Here is a 12,023-nt window from a genome sequence, read left to right as displayed (position 1 = left end):
CATAGTGGATAACACATTGAAATCGTCTGTTCAGTGTGCTGCGGCAGTCAAAAAAGCAGACAATGTTGGGAATTATTAGGAAAGGAATGGTGAATAAAACGGAAAATGTCATAATGCCTCTGTATCGCTTCATGGTGAAGACCCCACCTTGAATACTGTGTACAATTCTGGTCGCCGCATCTCAAAAAAAGATATAATTGCGATGGAGAAGGGTGACCAAAATAAGGGGAATGGAACAGCTCCCCTATGAGGAAAGATTAGAGGTTAGGACTTTTCAGCTTGGAGAAGAGACGGCTGAGGGGGGGGGGGGGGTACGATAGAGGTGTTTAAAATCATGAGAGGTCTAGAACGGGTAGATGTGAATCTGTTATTTACTCTTTCGGATAATAGACTAGTGGGCACTCCATGCAGTTAGCATGTGGCACATTTAAAACTAATCTGAGAAAGTTGTTCTTCACTCAACGCACAATTAAACTCTGGAATTTATTGCCAGAGGATGTGGTTAGTGCAGTTAGTAAGGCTGTGTTTAAAAAAGGATTGGATAAGTTCTTGGAGGAGAAGTCAATTACCTGCTATTAATTGAGTTGACTTAGAAAATAGCCACTGCTATTACTGGCAACAGTAGCATGGAATAGATTTAGTTTTTGGGTACTTGCCAGGTTCTTATGGCCTGGATTGGCTACTATTGGAAACAGGATGCTGGGCTTGATGGACCCTTGGTCTGACCCAGTATGGCATGTTCTTATGTTCTGCAGTTTGTCAGAACTCTGGCCGCGGAGTTCTGAAGTACCTGTAACGGGCGTAAAGTGGTTTGTGGGAGACTCAGAAGTAAGGAATTGCAATAATCTAAAGAGGAGAAAATTAATGCCTGTAGTGGTTTTAATCTTCTAAGCACCAGCAATTTGTAGTAGCCTTCTCATAGTTTTGTAGAAATGTTTCTTACAGGACAAGCAGGATGGTAGTCCTCACATATGGGTGACATCATAGGATGGAGCCCAATCACGGAACACTTTTGTTAAAGTTTCTAGAACTTTGACTGGCACCTACTGGGCATGCCCAGCATGGTACTAAACCTGCAGCCAGCAGGGGTCCCTCTTCAGTCTTCTTTTTTCCTCGCAGCAGTAGCCACGCGGGTTAAGGAGCTCCACAGAGATTTCTGACAGGAATTTTTCTCACGGAATTACTAAAAACTTTCATACCCCATAGGGGGCCCTCCTTTGACTTTTTGACTCCGCAGTACTCTGGTAAGTTTTTACCTGTTTTCGGTCGATTCCCGTCGAGTTTGGCCCTCGCGGCCTACTGGCCGTCGACCGTACCGCAGCTCAATTTTTTCAGAGGCCATGGCGACGGGGTTCCGTCGGTGCCTGGACTGTACTCCACCATGTCCATAACAAACCCTCATAAAGTCTGTGTAAAGTGTCTTGGGTGCGAGCATAATGTCTTGACCTGCACCAAATGTACCTTAATGACACCAAAAGGTCACAAGGCCAGAATGGAGAAAATGGAACTTCTCTTCCGTTCTCAAACCCTGACACTGTCCATTGCATCAACGTAGTCTGAATCGGCACCGTCCACTTTGCGCCAGTATCTGCCACCGGCCGGTGACCGCCTGGCGTCGATGACTTCTCAGCCTTCGACTACCTCTACCCCCCATCAGGACTGAGGGAATCGTAGAGAGAAATGTCTGCATCGACACCAGATGTCTTGGACCATCGAGGAAGGAACGTCATCGACCTTGCCATCGTCCGAGCCTCCATCGAAGAAACCCCGTCCAGAAAAGGCACTGACCCTTTCTGCGACCGGGTCACCAAGGCAACCCTCACCCGGACAGGTATCGGGAGCCGCGACTCCGCCTTTTAATGGTGATCCCTCCGGCTATGCCTCTGCCTCCTTCTTCTCTGCCGGGGCTGCTTGCTCCAGGTCTCCGTGAAGAACCGGACCAGATGGTTCAGGAGGCCATCGATAAGGCGATGCACAGACTCCAAGGTGCCCCGGCTGGTTGCGGAACCGACCATCAATCCCATTCCAGCAGCATTGGCACCGCTGCTCTCGAAGATGGAAACACATATAGCCGCTTTTCCACCGATGGATCCTGGGTCACCGATGGCTCCGGTGCCTTCCCCGCTTACTCTGTCATCGGGAGGAGAAACACCATTCCACATTCTGCCATCTGGTGTCCTACCGATGCCTCAACCATTGATGCCGATGTGCCCATTGGCGCCACCGATCCATCCATCGACGCCCTCTGCCTACACCGGTGCCTCCAGTACTTCCCTCTAATCCTTTGGAGCCTAGACTGGGACCTTCAGGAATACCATCGTCCCATCCTTCTCAGGTTCCTAGAGGGGGCAGGTGCTGATCCCTATGACACCTGGACTGACGATTCTTCTCAAGACACCGATGACTTGCCATCACCACCTTCTCCTACTGAAAGCAGGAAGTGTTCTCCTCCAGAGGACTTGTCCTTCATAAATTTTGTGAAGGAAATGTCTGAATTTGTTCCCTTCCAATTGCAGACTGAACAAGATGACATCCATCAAATGATGGAGCTGTTACAATTCCTGGATGCCCCCAAGGAAATAACCTCCATCCCTATTCACCAGGTTCTTTTGGATCTCCTCAAAAAGAACTGGAAACACCCTGGTTCTGTTGCTCCAGTCAACAGAAAAGCTGATACCACTTATTTGGTCCAGTCAGCCCCAGGATTTCAGAAACCCCAGCTGGATCACCAATCTGTGGTTGTAGAATCTGCCCAAAAGAGGGCGAAAAGATCAAAACCCCACTCTTCCTTTCCCCTAGGTAAGGAATAGAAATTCCTGGATGCCATTGGCCAGCGTGTCTTCCAGGGATCAATGCTCCATCTCTTGGATCGCTGCTTACCAGCTGTATATGACCCAATACAACAGGGTCTTATTCAAGCAGATACAGGACTTTGCAGAGTCCCTGCCTCAGCAATCCCAGGAACAGCTTCAAACCCTGGTACATGAGTTTTGAGGCAGGGAAGCTTGAAATAAGATCCTCTTATGATATCTTCGCCACCGCTTCCAGGGTGTCTGCAACTGCTATTTTGGCAAGAAGGTGAGCCTGGATTAAATCTTTTGATTTGTGCCCTGAGGTACAAGACAGATTATCTGATCTGCCCTGCATAGGAGACAATCTGTTTAGCGAACAGATTCATTGATGGTGGCGGAACTCAAGGAGCATCATGAGACCCTTCGCCAGCTCTCTGATGCCCTCTGAGTGTTCCTCCAAACAGCCATTCAGGAAGGATACTAAAGTCATTCTTCCATCCAATGAAATCCTATCCACCACTGTCTAGAACTTGTTCCACGAGACCTTTCCAAAAGGCCCAGTCTCATCAACCTCGTAAACAAAAGCCTCAAGCAGCTCCTCAGCCGGGCCCTGCTTCCAGATTTTGACTCCTGCATAGAGAGCAGTAGCTAGTTTCCACTGCCTCAGATACCAGTTGGAGGTCAATTTGTGCCATTTCAACAGGTGGCACACAATCACCTCAGACCAGTGGGTCCTTGCCATAATCTCTCAAGGTTATCGCCTGAACTTTCTCTCCATTCCACCAGACTCCCCACCTCTACTGACGTGGAGAATGTCTCACTACTCCTGGAGTAGGAGGTCTCCCTCCTCCAGTACAGAGCAATAGAACTAGTGCCCTACTCCCAGTAAGGCCTAGGATTCTATTCCCGGTACTTTCTAATTCCCAAAAAATCAGGCGGCGTTCGTCCAATTCTGGACCTATGTGACCTCAACAAGTATCTCCACCGAGAAAAGTTCAAGATGGTAAGGAAGGTCCCTCCTTCCTCTTCTGCAAAGAGGAGACTGGCTCTGCTCTCTCGACCTCCAAGATGCGTTACACACACATTGCGATAAATCCATCTCATCGCAGGTTCCTGAGATTTCTGGTAGGCTGCAAGCACTGTCAATACAGAGTGCTCCCATTCGGCCTGGCATCTACACCACTTGTCTTCACCAACTGCCTCGTAGTAGTAGCAGCCTTCCTCAGGACTCAAGGTGTTCACGTCTATCCCTATCTAGACGATTGGTTGATCAGGGCTCCCACTCAGCAAGCTGCTCTGTCGTCCCTACGTCTTACTTAAACACTCTGATTTCGCTAGGATTTCTAGTCAACTACGCAAAATCCTGCTTAGTCCCACTCAAACTTTATCATTCATAAGGGCAGACTTGGACATCTTGCAGGCAAAGGCATTTCTGCCTCGACAGAGCTCTCACTCTCAGCTCTCGCACACCAGCTACAGTCTCAGTGCCACACAACTGCATGCCACTTCCTCATCCTATTGGGACACATGGCATCCTCGGTACAGGTTACCCGAATGGCCCGCTTGGCCATGAGTCTTGCAGTGGACTCTAAGGTCACAATGGACTCAGTCCATCCAACCTCCCTATCTACCACTGTCCACATCACCGACTCACTCAATCAGTCTCTAGCCTGGTGGAAAAATCAGATCAACCTCCTCCAAGGCCTGCCCTTCCAGGCTCCAGACCCAGAAATAATTCTCACAACCGATGCTTTCAACCTCAGCTGGGGGAGCCCTTTGTTGCCGATTTGCAAACACAAGGTACTTGGTCTCTAGAGGAAGCCAAACATCAAATCAATTTCCTGGAGCTGCAAGCAATCAGATATGCTCTCAGGGTGTTTCAGGATCGCCTTTCCAATCAGGTCATCCTGATTCAGACGGACAACCAGGTGGCTATGTGGTACATCAACAAACAGGAAGGGATGGGCTCCTACCTACTGTGTCAGGAAGCTGCACAGATATGGGCGGAGGCCCTCTCCCACTCGATGTACTTAAAGGCCACCTATTTGCCGGGAGTGGACAATGTGCTGGCGGACAACCTAAGTCACGCTTTCCATCCGCACGAGTGGTCCCTTAACCCCACAGTAGCAGACTCAATATTCCAATGTTGGGGTCATCCTTGCATAGACCTCTTTGCGTCACCTCAAAACCGCAAAGTAGAGAACTTTTGCTCTTACTCGCAGCCAACACTCTCAGCCAAGAGATGCGTTCTCCCTCTCATGGGCAACCGTTCTCCGTCATTTTTTTGGCCGTAAATTGCTTTATGGAGCAAACAGCAAGTTTTTTGTAAAATATATTCTTTGTGTGATTGGGAGCCAATGCAAGTTTATCAAAATGGGTGTAATATGGTCACGTTTCCATATTAGGTGCTACCACCCAAGAAAGAGATCTAGGCATCATAGTGGATAACACATTGAAATGTGTTATCCACTTCCACTTCTCTCGAAGACTCTCGTGAAGTTACTTCAGGACAAGCATGATCTTGATAGCATCTCACTGGCCTCGCCAAGTGTGGTATCCAATACTTCAGGATCTCTCCATTCGCAGGCACATTCCCTTGGGAAAGGACCCGCTTCTGATCACTCAGAACAACGGGTCCTACGCCAACCTGTCTTCAAGCTTTGTCCCTGACAGCCTGGATGTTGAAAGGTTAATTCTTCAGCCACTTAACCTTTCGGAGCCAGTTACCCGTGTCCTGATTGCTTCACAGAAGCCTTCTATGAGAGTCTACCTATACATATGGAGCAGGTTTGAGTCATGGTGTTCTTCTCAATCCCTTGATCCCTTTACCTGTTCCACCATGAAGTTTCTAGACTATCTCTGGCACTTGTCAGAATCAGGTCTAAAAACTTCCTCCATCAGAATGCATGTCAGTGCAGTAGCTGCCTTCCATAAAGGTATCGGACGTTCCTATTTTGGTACAACCCCTCGTAACACGTTTTCTGAAAGGCTTGCTTCACCTCAAGCCTCCACTGTGCCCTCCGGCCCCTTCTTGGGACCTCAATCTGGTTTTGGGTCGGCTCATGAACCCATCATTCGAGCCTCTCCAATCTTGTGATCTTCACTATCTCACATGGAAAATGATTTTTCTTTTGGCAATCATATCTGCTCGCAGAGTTAGTGAGTTACAGGCCCTAGTTACCTATCCGCCTTACACTAAATTTCTGCAGGACCAGGCAGTACTCCGCACTCACCCCAAGTTTTTACCTAAGGTAGTATTGGAGTTTCACATTAATCAATCCATTATACTACCTACCTTCTTTCCCAGGCCCCACTCCAATCCAGGAGAACAGGCTCTGCATACCCTTGACTGCAAACGGGCTCTAGCATTCTATCTAGACTATACAGCTGCCCACAGGAAAAGCACTCAATTGTCTCTTTTTCCATTCCATCAAATTGGGGCAGCCTGTGGGTAAGCAGACTCTCTCCTCCTGGTTAGCGGACTGTATATCCTTTTATCAGCAAGCAGGCATTCCACTTCAGTGTGCTTTAACGCGGTCTTGAGGGCCATGGCGACTTCAGTAGTGCACCTGCACTTGGTGCCGCTACCTGGAGTTCTCTCCATACCTTTACAGGCCATTATTGCTTAGACAAGGCCAGAAGACAAGATTCCATCTTCGGCCAATCTGTCTTGCACAACCTTTTTACAACTTGACGTACCAACAACCTTCCACCTGCCCGTTAGGGTTCAGGATGCCCTCTACCAAATTCCTCCCCAGTCCTTGTGCCTATTGCACATCTTAGGTACATTTGGTGCATTTCTCAGACATCCTCAGCTCGGTACTCACCCATATGTGAGGACTACCATCCTGCTTGTCCTGTGAGAAAGCAAATGTTGGTTACCTGTAACAGGTGTTCTCACAGGACAGCAGGATGTTAGTCCTCACGAAAGCCGCCCGCCACCCCGCGATGTTGGATTCATTTTCTTTTATTTTTCGGCACTTCCTGTAGCTTTAAACAAGACTGAAGAGGGACCCCTGCTGGCTGCAGGTTTAGTGCCATGCTGGGCATGCCCAGTAGGTGCCAGTCAAAGTTCTAGAAACTTTGACAAAAGTGTTCTGTGATTGGGCTCCATCCTATGATTGCACCCATATGTGAGTACTAACATCCTGCTGTCCTGAGAGCACCTGTTACAGGTAAGCAACATTTGCTTTTTTGAAGTTTAACTGACAGTCAATTATCCCTAAATCTCTGACTCTGCAAGAGTTAACTTAATATCAACTGGCAAGATAAGCGTGCTATTAACAGTATGGTTTGGTTTTCTATTCAATGAGTTCTGTTTTTTCCATGTTAAGTGCCAACTTCATATGACAGAGCAATTGCTTAATAGCAGTCAGGTAGATGGTAATTTGAAAGCTTGATCAAGAGTATCTGAAACTGGAATCGGAATCTGAATGTCGTCAGCATAAATGTAGAAATTTAGACTGAGACCGGCTAAAAGATGACAGATTGGGAGGAAATAAATATTAAATAAAGTTGCCGATAAAGCGGAACCTTGGGGCACCCCAGTCTTAAGCTCGATCTTTTCAGAGCAGCAATTACCTATCTTAAATTGAAAAGATCTCTGTTGAAAAAAAGAAGTAAACCAACTGATTATGTTATTAGTTAGGCCGATTTCCTAACATGCAAGTTGATTTATCTGTCATCAGATTCTGGTTCCAGGAGAATGGTTTCTCTCCGGAGCTTTTGACCTCATTGTTAGCAGGTGGGGGTCAGCCATTCATGGATTTTATGGAAATGGGCGAGAATGCAAAGGTTCTCCAATTTTTCAGTTGCAGGCAAGATCTGAAGTGCTCTGAGATTGATGCCCTAATACAGGATTGGTCGAGAGCAGACACCTTTGGGCCAAGGTGGAAACATGATACAGAGTGGTTCCAAAGATTACCAGGCATCTGGGCTGAGTCTGCCTGGTGGCTCCATATTGGCCCCAGTAGCCCTGGTATGTGGATCTTTCACATTTGTTGTCTGATGGTGCTCTTTGCTTCCTGCGTCTTGGGAGCAAGCTCTGCTCTGGTGGCTGAAGATGTAACATTTAACCAAGAGGTTGGACTTGGCCATCCCCAACTGGATAGTGGTGACCATGTATGCAAGTCTCCAAGGTTGTGGAGCTCACTATCAGGAACTGGTGGCATAGGAGCAGTTGTCTCCCAAGGAGATGAGTTGGTCCATCAATCATTTTGGAGGTTTGAGTGATTTGGCTAGCTTTACTGAGATTTGTGGACTGATTGAGTAGGAGAGCTGTGAGTGGCCACCACTGTGGTGTTGTCAGACTACATAAATCCATCAAGGGGGAACCTGAAATCAACAGATTTCTCGGGGAAATGGACAACCTGTTATGGGTGGAACAGCATCTCCAGGAATTGTTGTCATCTGCATTGTGGATGTTAACGTTCAGGCATATAGGATCTCAGCTGTCTGGTCCTAGACCCAGGGGAATGGGAACTGGCAGAAGAGGCCTTTCAGCTCATTGTCTCCAATGGGGTCTGCCCTTTTTGGATCTGATGGCGAGCCAAGAGAATGTGAAGGTGCAGGCAGGACTCTCATTCGCTTGGACTCTATATTCTTGTCCCAAGTTAGCTGCAAGACGAAATCCATATAGGTGTTTCCTCTGTGGCCTATGATTAGTAGATTGCTGCAGAAGAGAGCCTGTCTCCTGGGCATATTTCTTCTGGTGGCCCAAAATTGGCTGCAGAGACTGTTGTTGTATGTGGACCTCCAGCATCATCTGGTCGACAGCAGGTCGTTAAGGCTACTGTTGTGTAGGGACCTTCTGCAACAGGGGCCAGTTCTCCATGTGAATCTAGATGGAGCAGGCTCCTTGTGCCACAAGTGGAGCCCATCCGATTTGCAGCAGAGGTGGCGCAGGTCCCAGCATGCCATGAGTGGAGCTCATCCTGCTTGTGGCGAAAATGGTGAAAGCCCTGGTGAGAGTGAATCTGTGTGTGTGTGACTGTGACTGCAAGGCTGTGTATAGGGGTGTGAAGGTGGATGTCCCAGAGAGTGGGAGTCTGTGAGGAGATTGTAAAGGAGTGTGTTTGTGAGAGAGATTGGGAGCTGGTGTGTGCGAAAAAGGGATTGTGGGTATGTGAGGCTGCTTGTTTGTGAGAAGGAATATGTGTGTATGTGAGAGGGAGCCAGTATGCAGAGGGGTGAGAGAGAGAAAAAGGGTAGCCTGTGTGAGGGTGTATTCATTAGAGAGCCTGTGAAGGTGTGTGTGTGTGTGTGTGTGCAAGAGAGGGAGCCTGAGTGAAGGTGTGTGCAAGAGAGAGAGAGGGAGTCTGTATGAGGGGGGTGTGTATGTACATGAGAGAGAGAGGGAGCCTGTGTGTGTGAGAGAGAGCAAAGGACAAAGGGAGCCTGTGTGAGGGGCAGTACTGAGAGAGGGGATCAGACTCTGGGAGTGGTGATAGAGTGGAAGGGGTTGAGCCTAGAGGGGAAGGGAGAGATGGCAGAGGTTAGAGGAATTGGGGGGGGGGGGGGGGAGGGTCCTGAGAAGGCAAAGTGAAAGGAGTCTGGCCAGGAGAGTAGGGGAGAGGAGGGAAAGGGACACTGACAATGTACTTCTAGGGAAATACTGCTCAAAATATTTAAAACTCTGCATCTTTAAGAATAACTTTTTTTTTCTGTATTACATTGTAAATTAATTAAAGACTGTAATGTATATTGTTTTTAACAAATATAAATTGTGCAGAATTTTAAATTTGTGTGTGTAAAACTTTAAATTATTTTGTTCACATTTCCCCCAAGAGTAATATGTGCACAAAAAGATGACCCTCTGTTTTTCGGACTGTAAATGGGCCTTGGCCTATTACCTGAAGAGAACTCCCATCACGACGACTGTCTTCTCAGCTGTTTGTGTCTTACAATTCTAACAGACTGGGTATGGCTGTTGCCAAGCATACATTGTCCAACCAGCTAACAGACTATACTGTGCATTGCTATGCATTGGCTGGTCTTTAGATCACAGATTCTGTCAAGACTCATCAAGTAAGAGCCATGACTACTTCAGTTGCTCAACTAAGCTGTGTGCATTGAAGACCGCTGCAAAGTTGCAACTTGGTCATCAGTTCATACCCTCATGTCTTACTATTGCCTGGATAATCTATTAAGAAGTGATAACTTTGGGAAAACTGTTTTTACATAGCCTGTTCACCTTGTAATCCACTCTCTGCAGGAGATCCAGGTTGTATATTCAGTAAGTGCTCAACTACACAGCCCTCAGCTTGGGACTCTCCAGGTGTCAAGGCTAATTTAACCCTGCTTGTCAGCAAAGAAAGTGAATATGCTAACCATATGGGGTTCTCCACAAATATCAGGATGAAATAACCATGTTTAGTATCCACCTAGCTCCTTGGAGAGTTGACTAGCTAAATCTAAGCATCAGTAGCATCGGATCTTCATTTTGTTTTGGGAACTTGCCAGGTTCTTGTGGCCTGGTTTGGCCTCTGTTGGAAACAGGATGCTGGGCTTGATGGCCCTTGGTCTGACCCAGCATGGTAATTTTTTATGTTCTCTATGGTGGACTGAGGGGCTCATGAAGCAGTGCATGCTTGGGAACTCCTGCACATATTCAGTAGTAAAACTGAGCTAGAGAAATGTCTGTATGGATTGTCAGATGTCATCCTCGACATGGCTAATACATCCTGATGTCTATAGAGGAGAATCCCATTTTATGATAAGCAGACTCTCTAACCAGAATCAAAGATCTTTCGGACTCCGAACAGTTTTATATTTTATATTGACAAGATTTTCTTATTCTGTGTAATTGTTCATGTTTTGTTAATTTAATATTCAGTGTTGCCGTTTTGTAAAATCAGATGTCCACAATGTCTTGTTTCTGTAATGGCAAGTTATGAGAAATTAAAAAATGAATGTGGCATGAAGTGATATGAGTGTTTTTATAAGTTTGATATGAATTTTGGGGGGCTTTATGGAATTTGTCAGATATTCCTTTCAATGTGAGTGTTTATTTTTAACTTTTTTTTTTTTTTTTTTACACAAACTGTTTGCTTGTTTCACTAGGGGGTATCTCTCACTGCTCAGAGAGCTGCTATTGTTGTTGGAGTAGAGTTACCAGTTTATGATATCACCAAGAAACACCTCATCATGTCTGGCCATATGGGCGATACTATATTCACTCACTTCCTGTAAGTTTCAAAGCTTTGGTTAAAATTACTCTCCCTTTCGTAATGTAGAGTAAATGGAGTGTTTTGTTTTGTGTTTTTGCTTGTTGAAAAGATGTTTAAAGATGTCCGTGTCTGTGAATTGTGTGCTCAAATGACCCCCAAAGGGCCGCTGGGCCAGGCTGGACAAAATGGAAAAGGTGTTTGGCTGGGGCAAGTCCGAGCCCTCTATTCTGGCATTGGCACGGTCGATGCCCAAGGACCAAGGGTAACAGTTCGCCCTCGATCCCTCTGTCACCATCTCTCCCCTGAAGCCCTCAGGGCAAGGAGATTCTGGGCATCATCCGGTCTTGGTTTCCTTGAAGTCCCGCACTTCAGGATTGTTTTCCTCATCCTTGGCGCTGGGGAAAGACCAGGCCAAGCACCGTGGGAGATCTTGCAAGCACCGGCATTGGTCCCCGTCTGCGTGCGGGACCGGGTACATGCAGATCATGGTGCTTGTCACCCTGCCTCTGAAGCGGCCTTGACACGAGGAAGCCCCATCCTCCCTCGTCTGTCTGTCTGGTCTGGGGCAGTCTGCACCGATTCCGGTGCCAGACATCGACCCTCCCCTTTCAGCCTGCCCTCTCGGCTGGGGCTTTCGAGGTGGCATTGGAGCGTTGGGTGCACCTGGTGGTGGATCGTGCTTTGTGTGATCGGAAGACAGTACCCCCACCACAGATACCGATGCCTTTCCCGATTCCTGTGCCATTGCTAATGCCTTCGAGGCCGGCACCCGCATCGATGCTGACTGTGGTGACTAGGCTGGAACGTTGCTCGATCACCTTGATATCCTCCCAACGCAGTTAATGCCAGTGCCCCATGATCCCTCAGTGACCCACTGGGCACCGAAACACAGGGCATCCGAGTTAGTCTTCTTGGGGGATTCCTCTGGAGATGAGGGGCCTCGTGGTGCCGAGGGCTCAGACGGGTCCTTGGTCCTCTAGGGGCCCGCCCAGGGATGTGCCAGGGGCTCCATGACTCTCTTCTTTCAGTGGCCTTGACTAGCTTGAGGGTCCTTACGACCCCG

At 47.6% G+C, this 12,023-nt stretch overlaps 1 protein-coding gene across 4 annotated transcripts in view; it reads left to right on the top strand.

Annotated features, from left to right (window-relative positions):
- Nucleotides 1–12,023, top strand: part of SLC25A30 (solute carrier family 25 member 30) — a 97,496-nt gene that overhangs the window by 72,334 nt on the left and 13,139 nt on the right. For all 4 annotated transcript variants that reach the window (XM_029602900.1, XM_029602899.1, XM_029602902.1 and 1 more), the window contains exon 7: nt 10,854–10,978. In XM_029602900.1, the coding sequence (XP_029458760.1) occupies nt 10,854–10,978 (125 nt within the window). The remainder of the gene's footprint in view (nt 1–10,853; nt 10,979–12,023) is intronic.

The sequence above is a fragment of the Rhinatrema bivittatum genome, chromosome 5 (genome assembly GCF_901001135.1).
Source record: "Rhinatrema bivittatum chromosome 5, aRhiBiv1.1, whole genome shotgun sequence".
Lineage (NCBI taxonomy): Eukaryota > Metazoa > Chordata > Amphibia > Gymnophiona > Rhinatrematidae > Rhinatrema > Rhinatrema bivittatum.
Note: the sequence above shows the minus strand (reverse complement) of the source record. Positions and strands in the feature narration are given on the sequence as shown.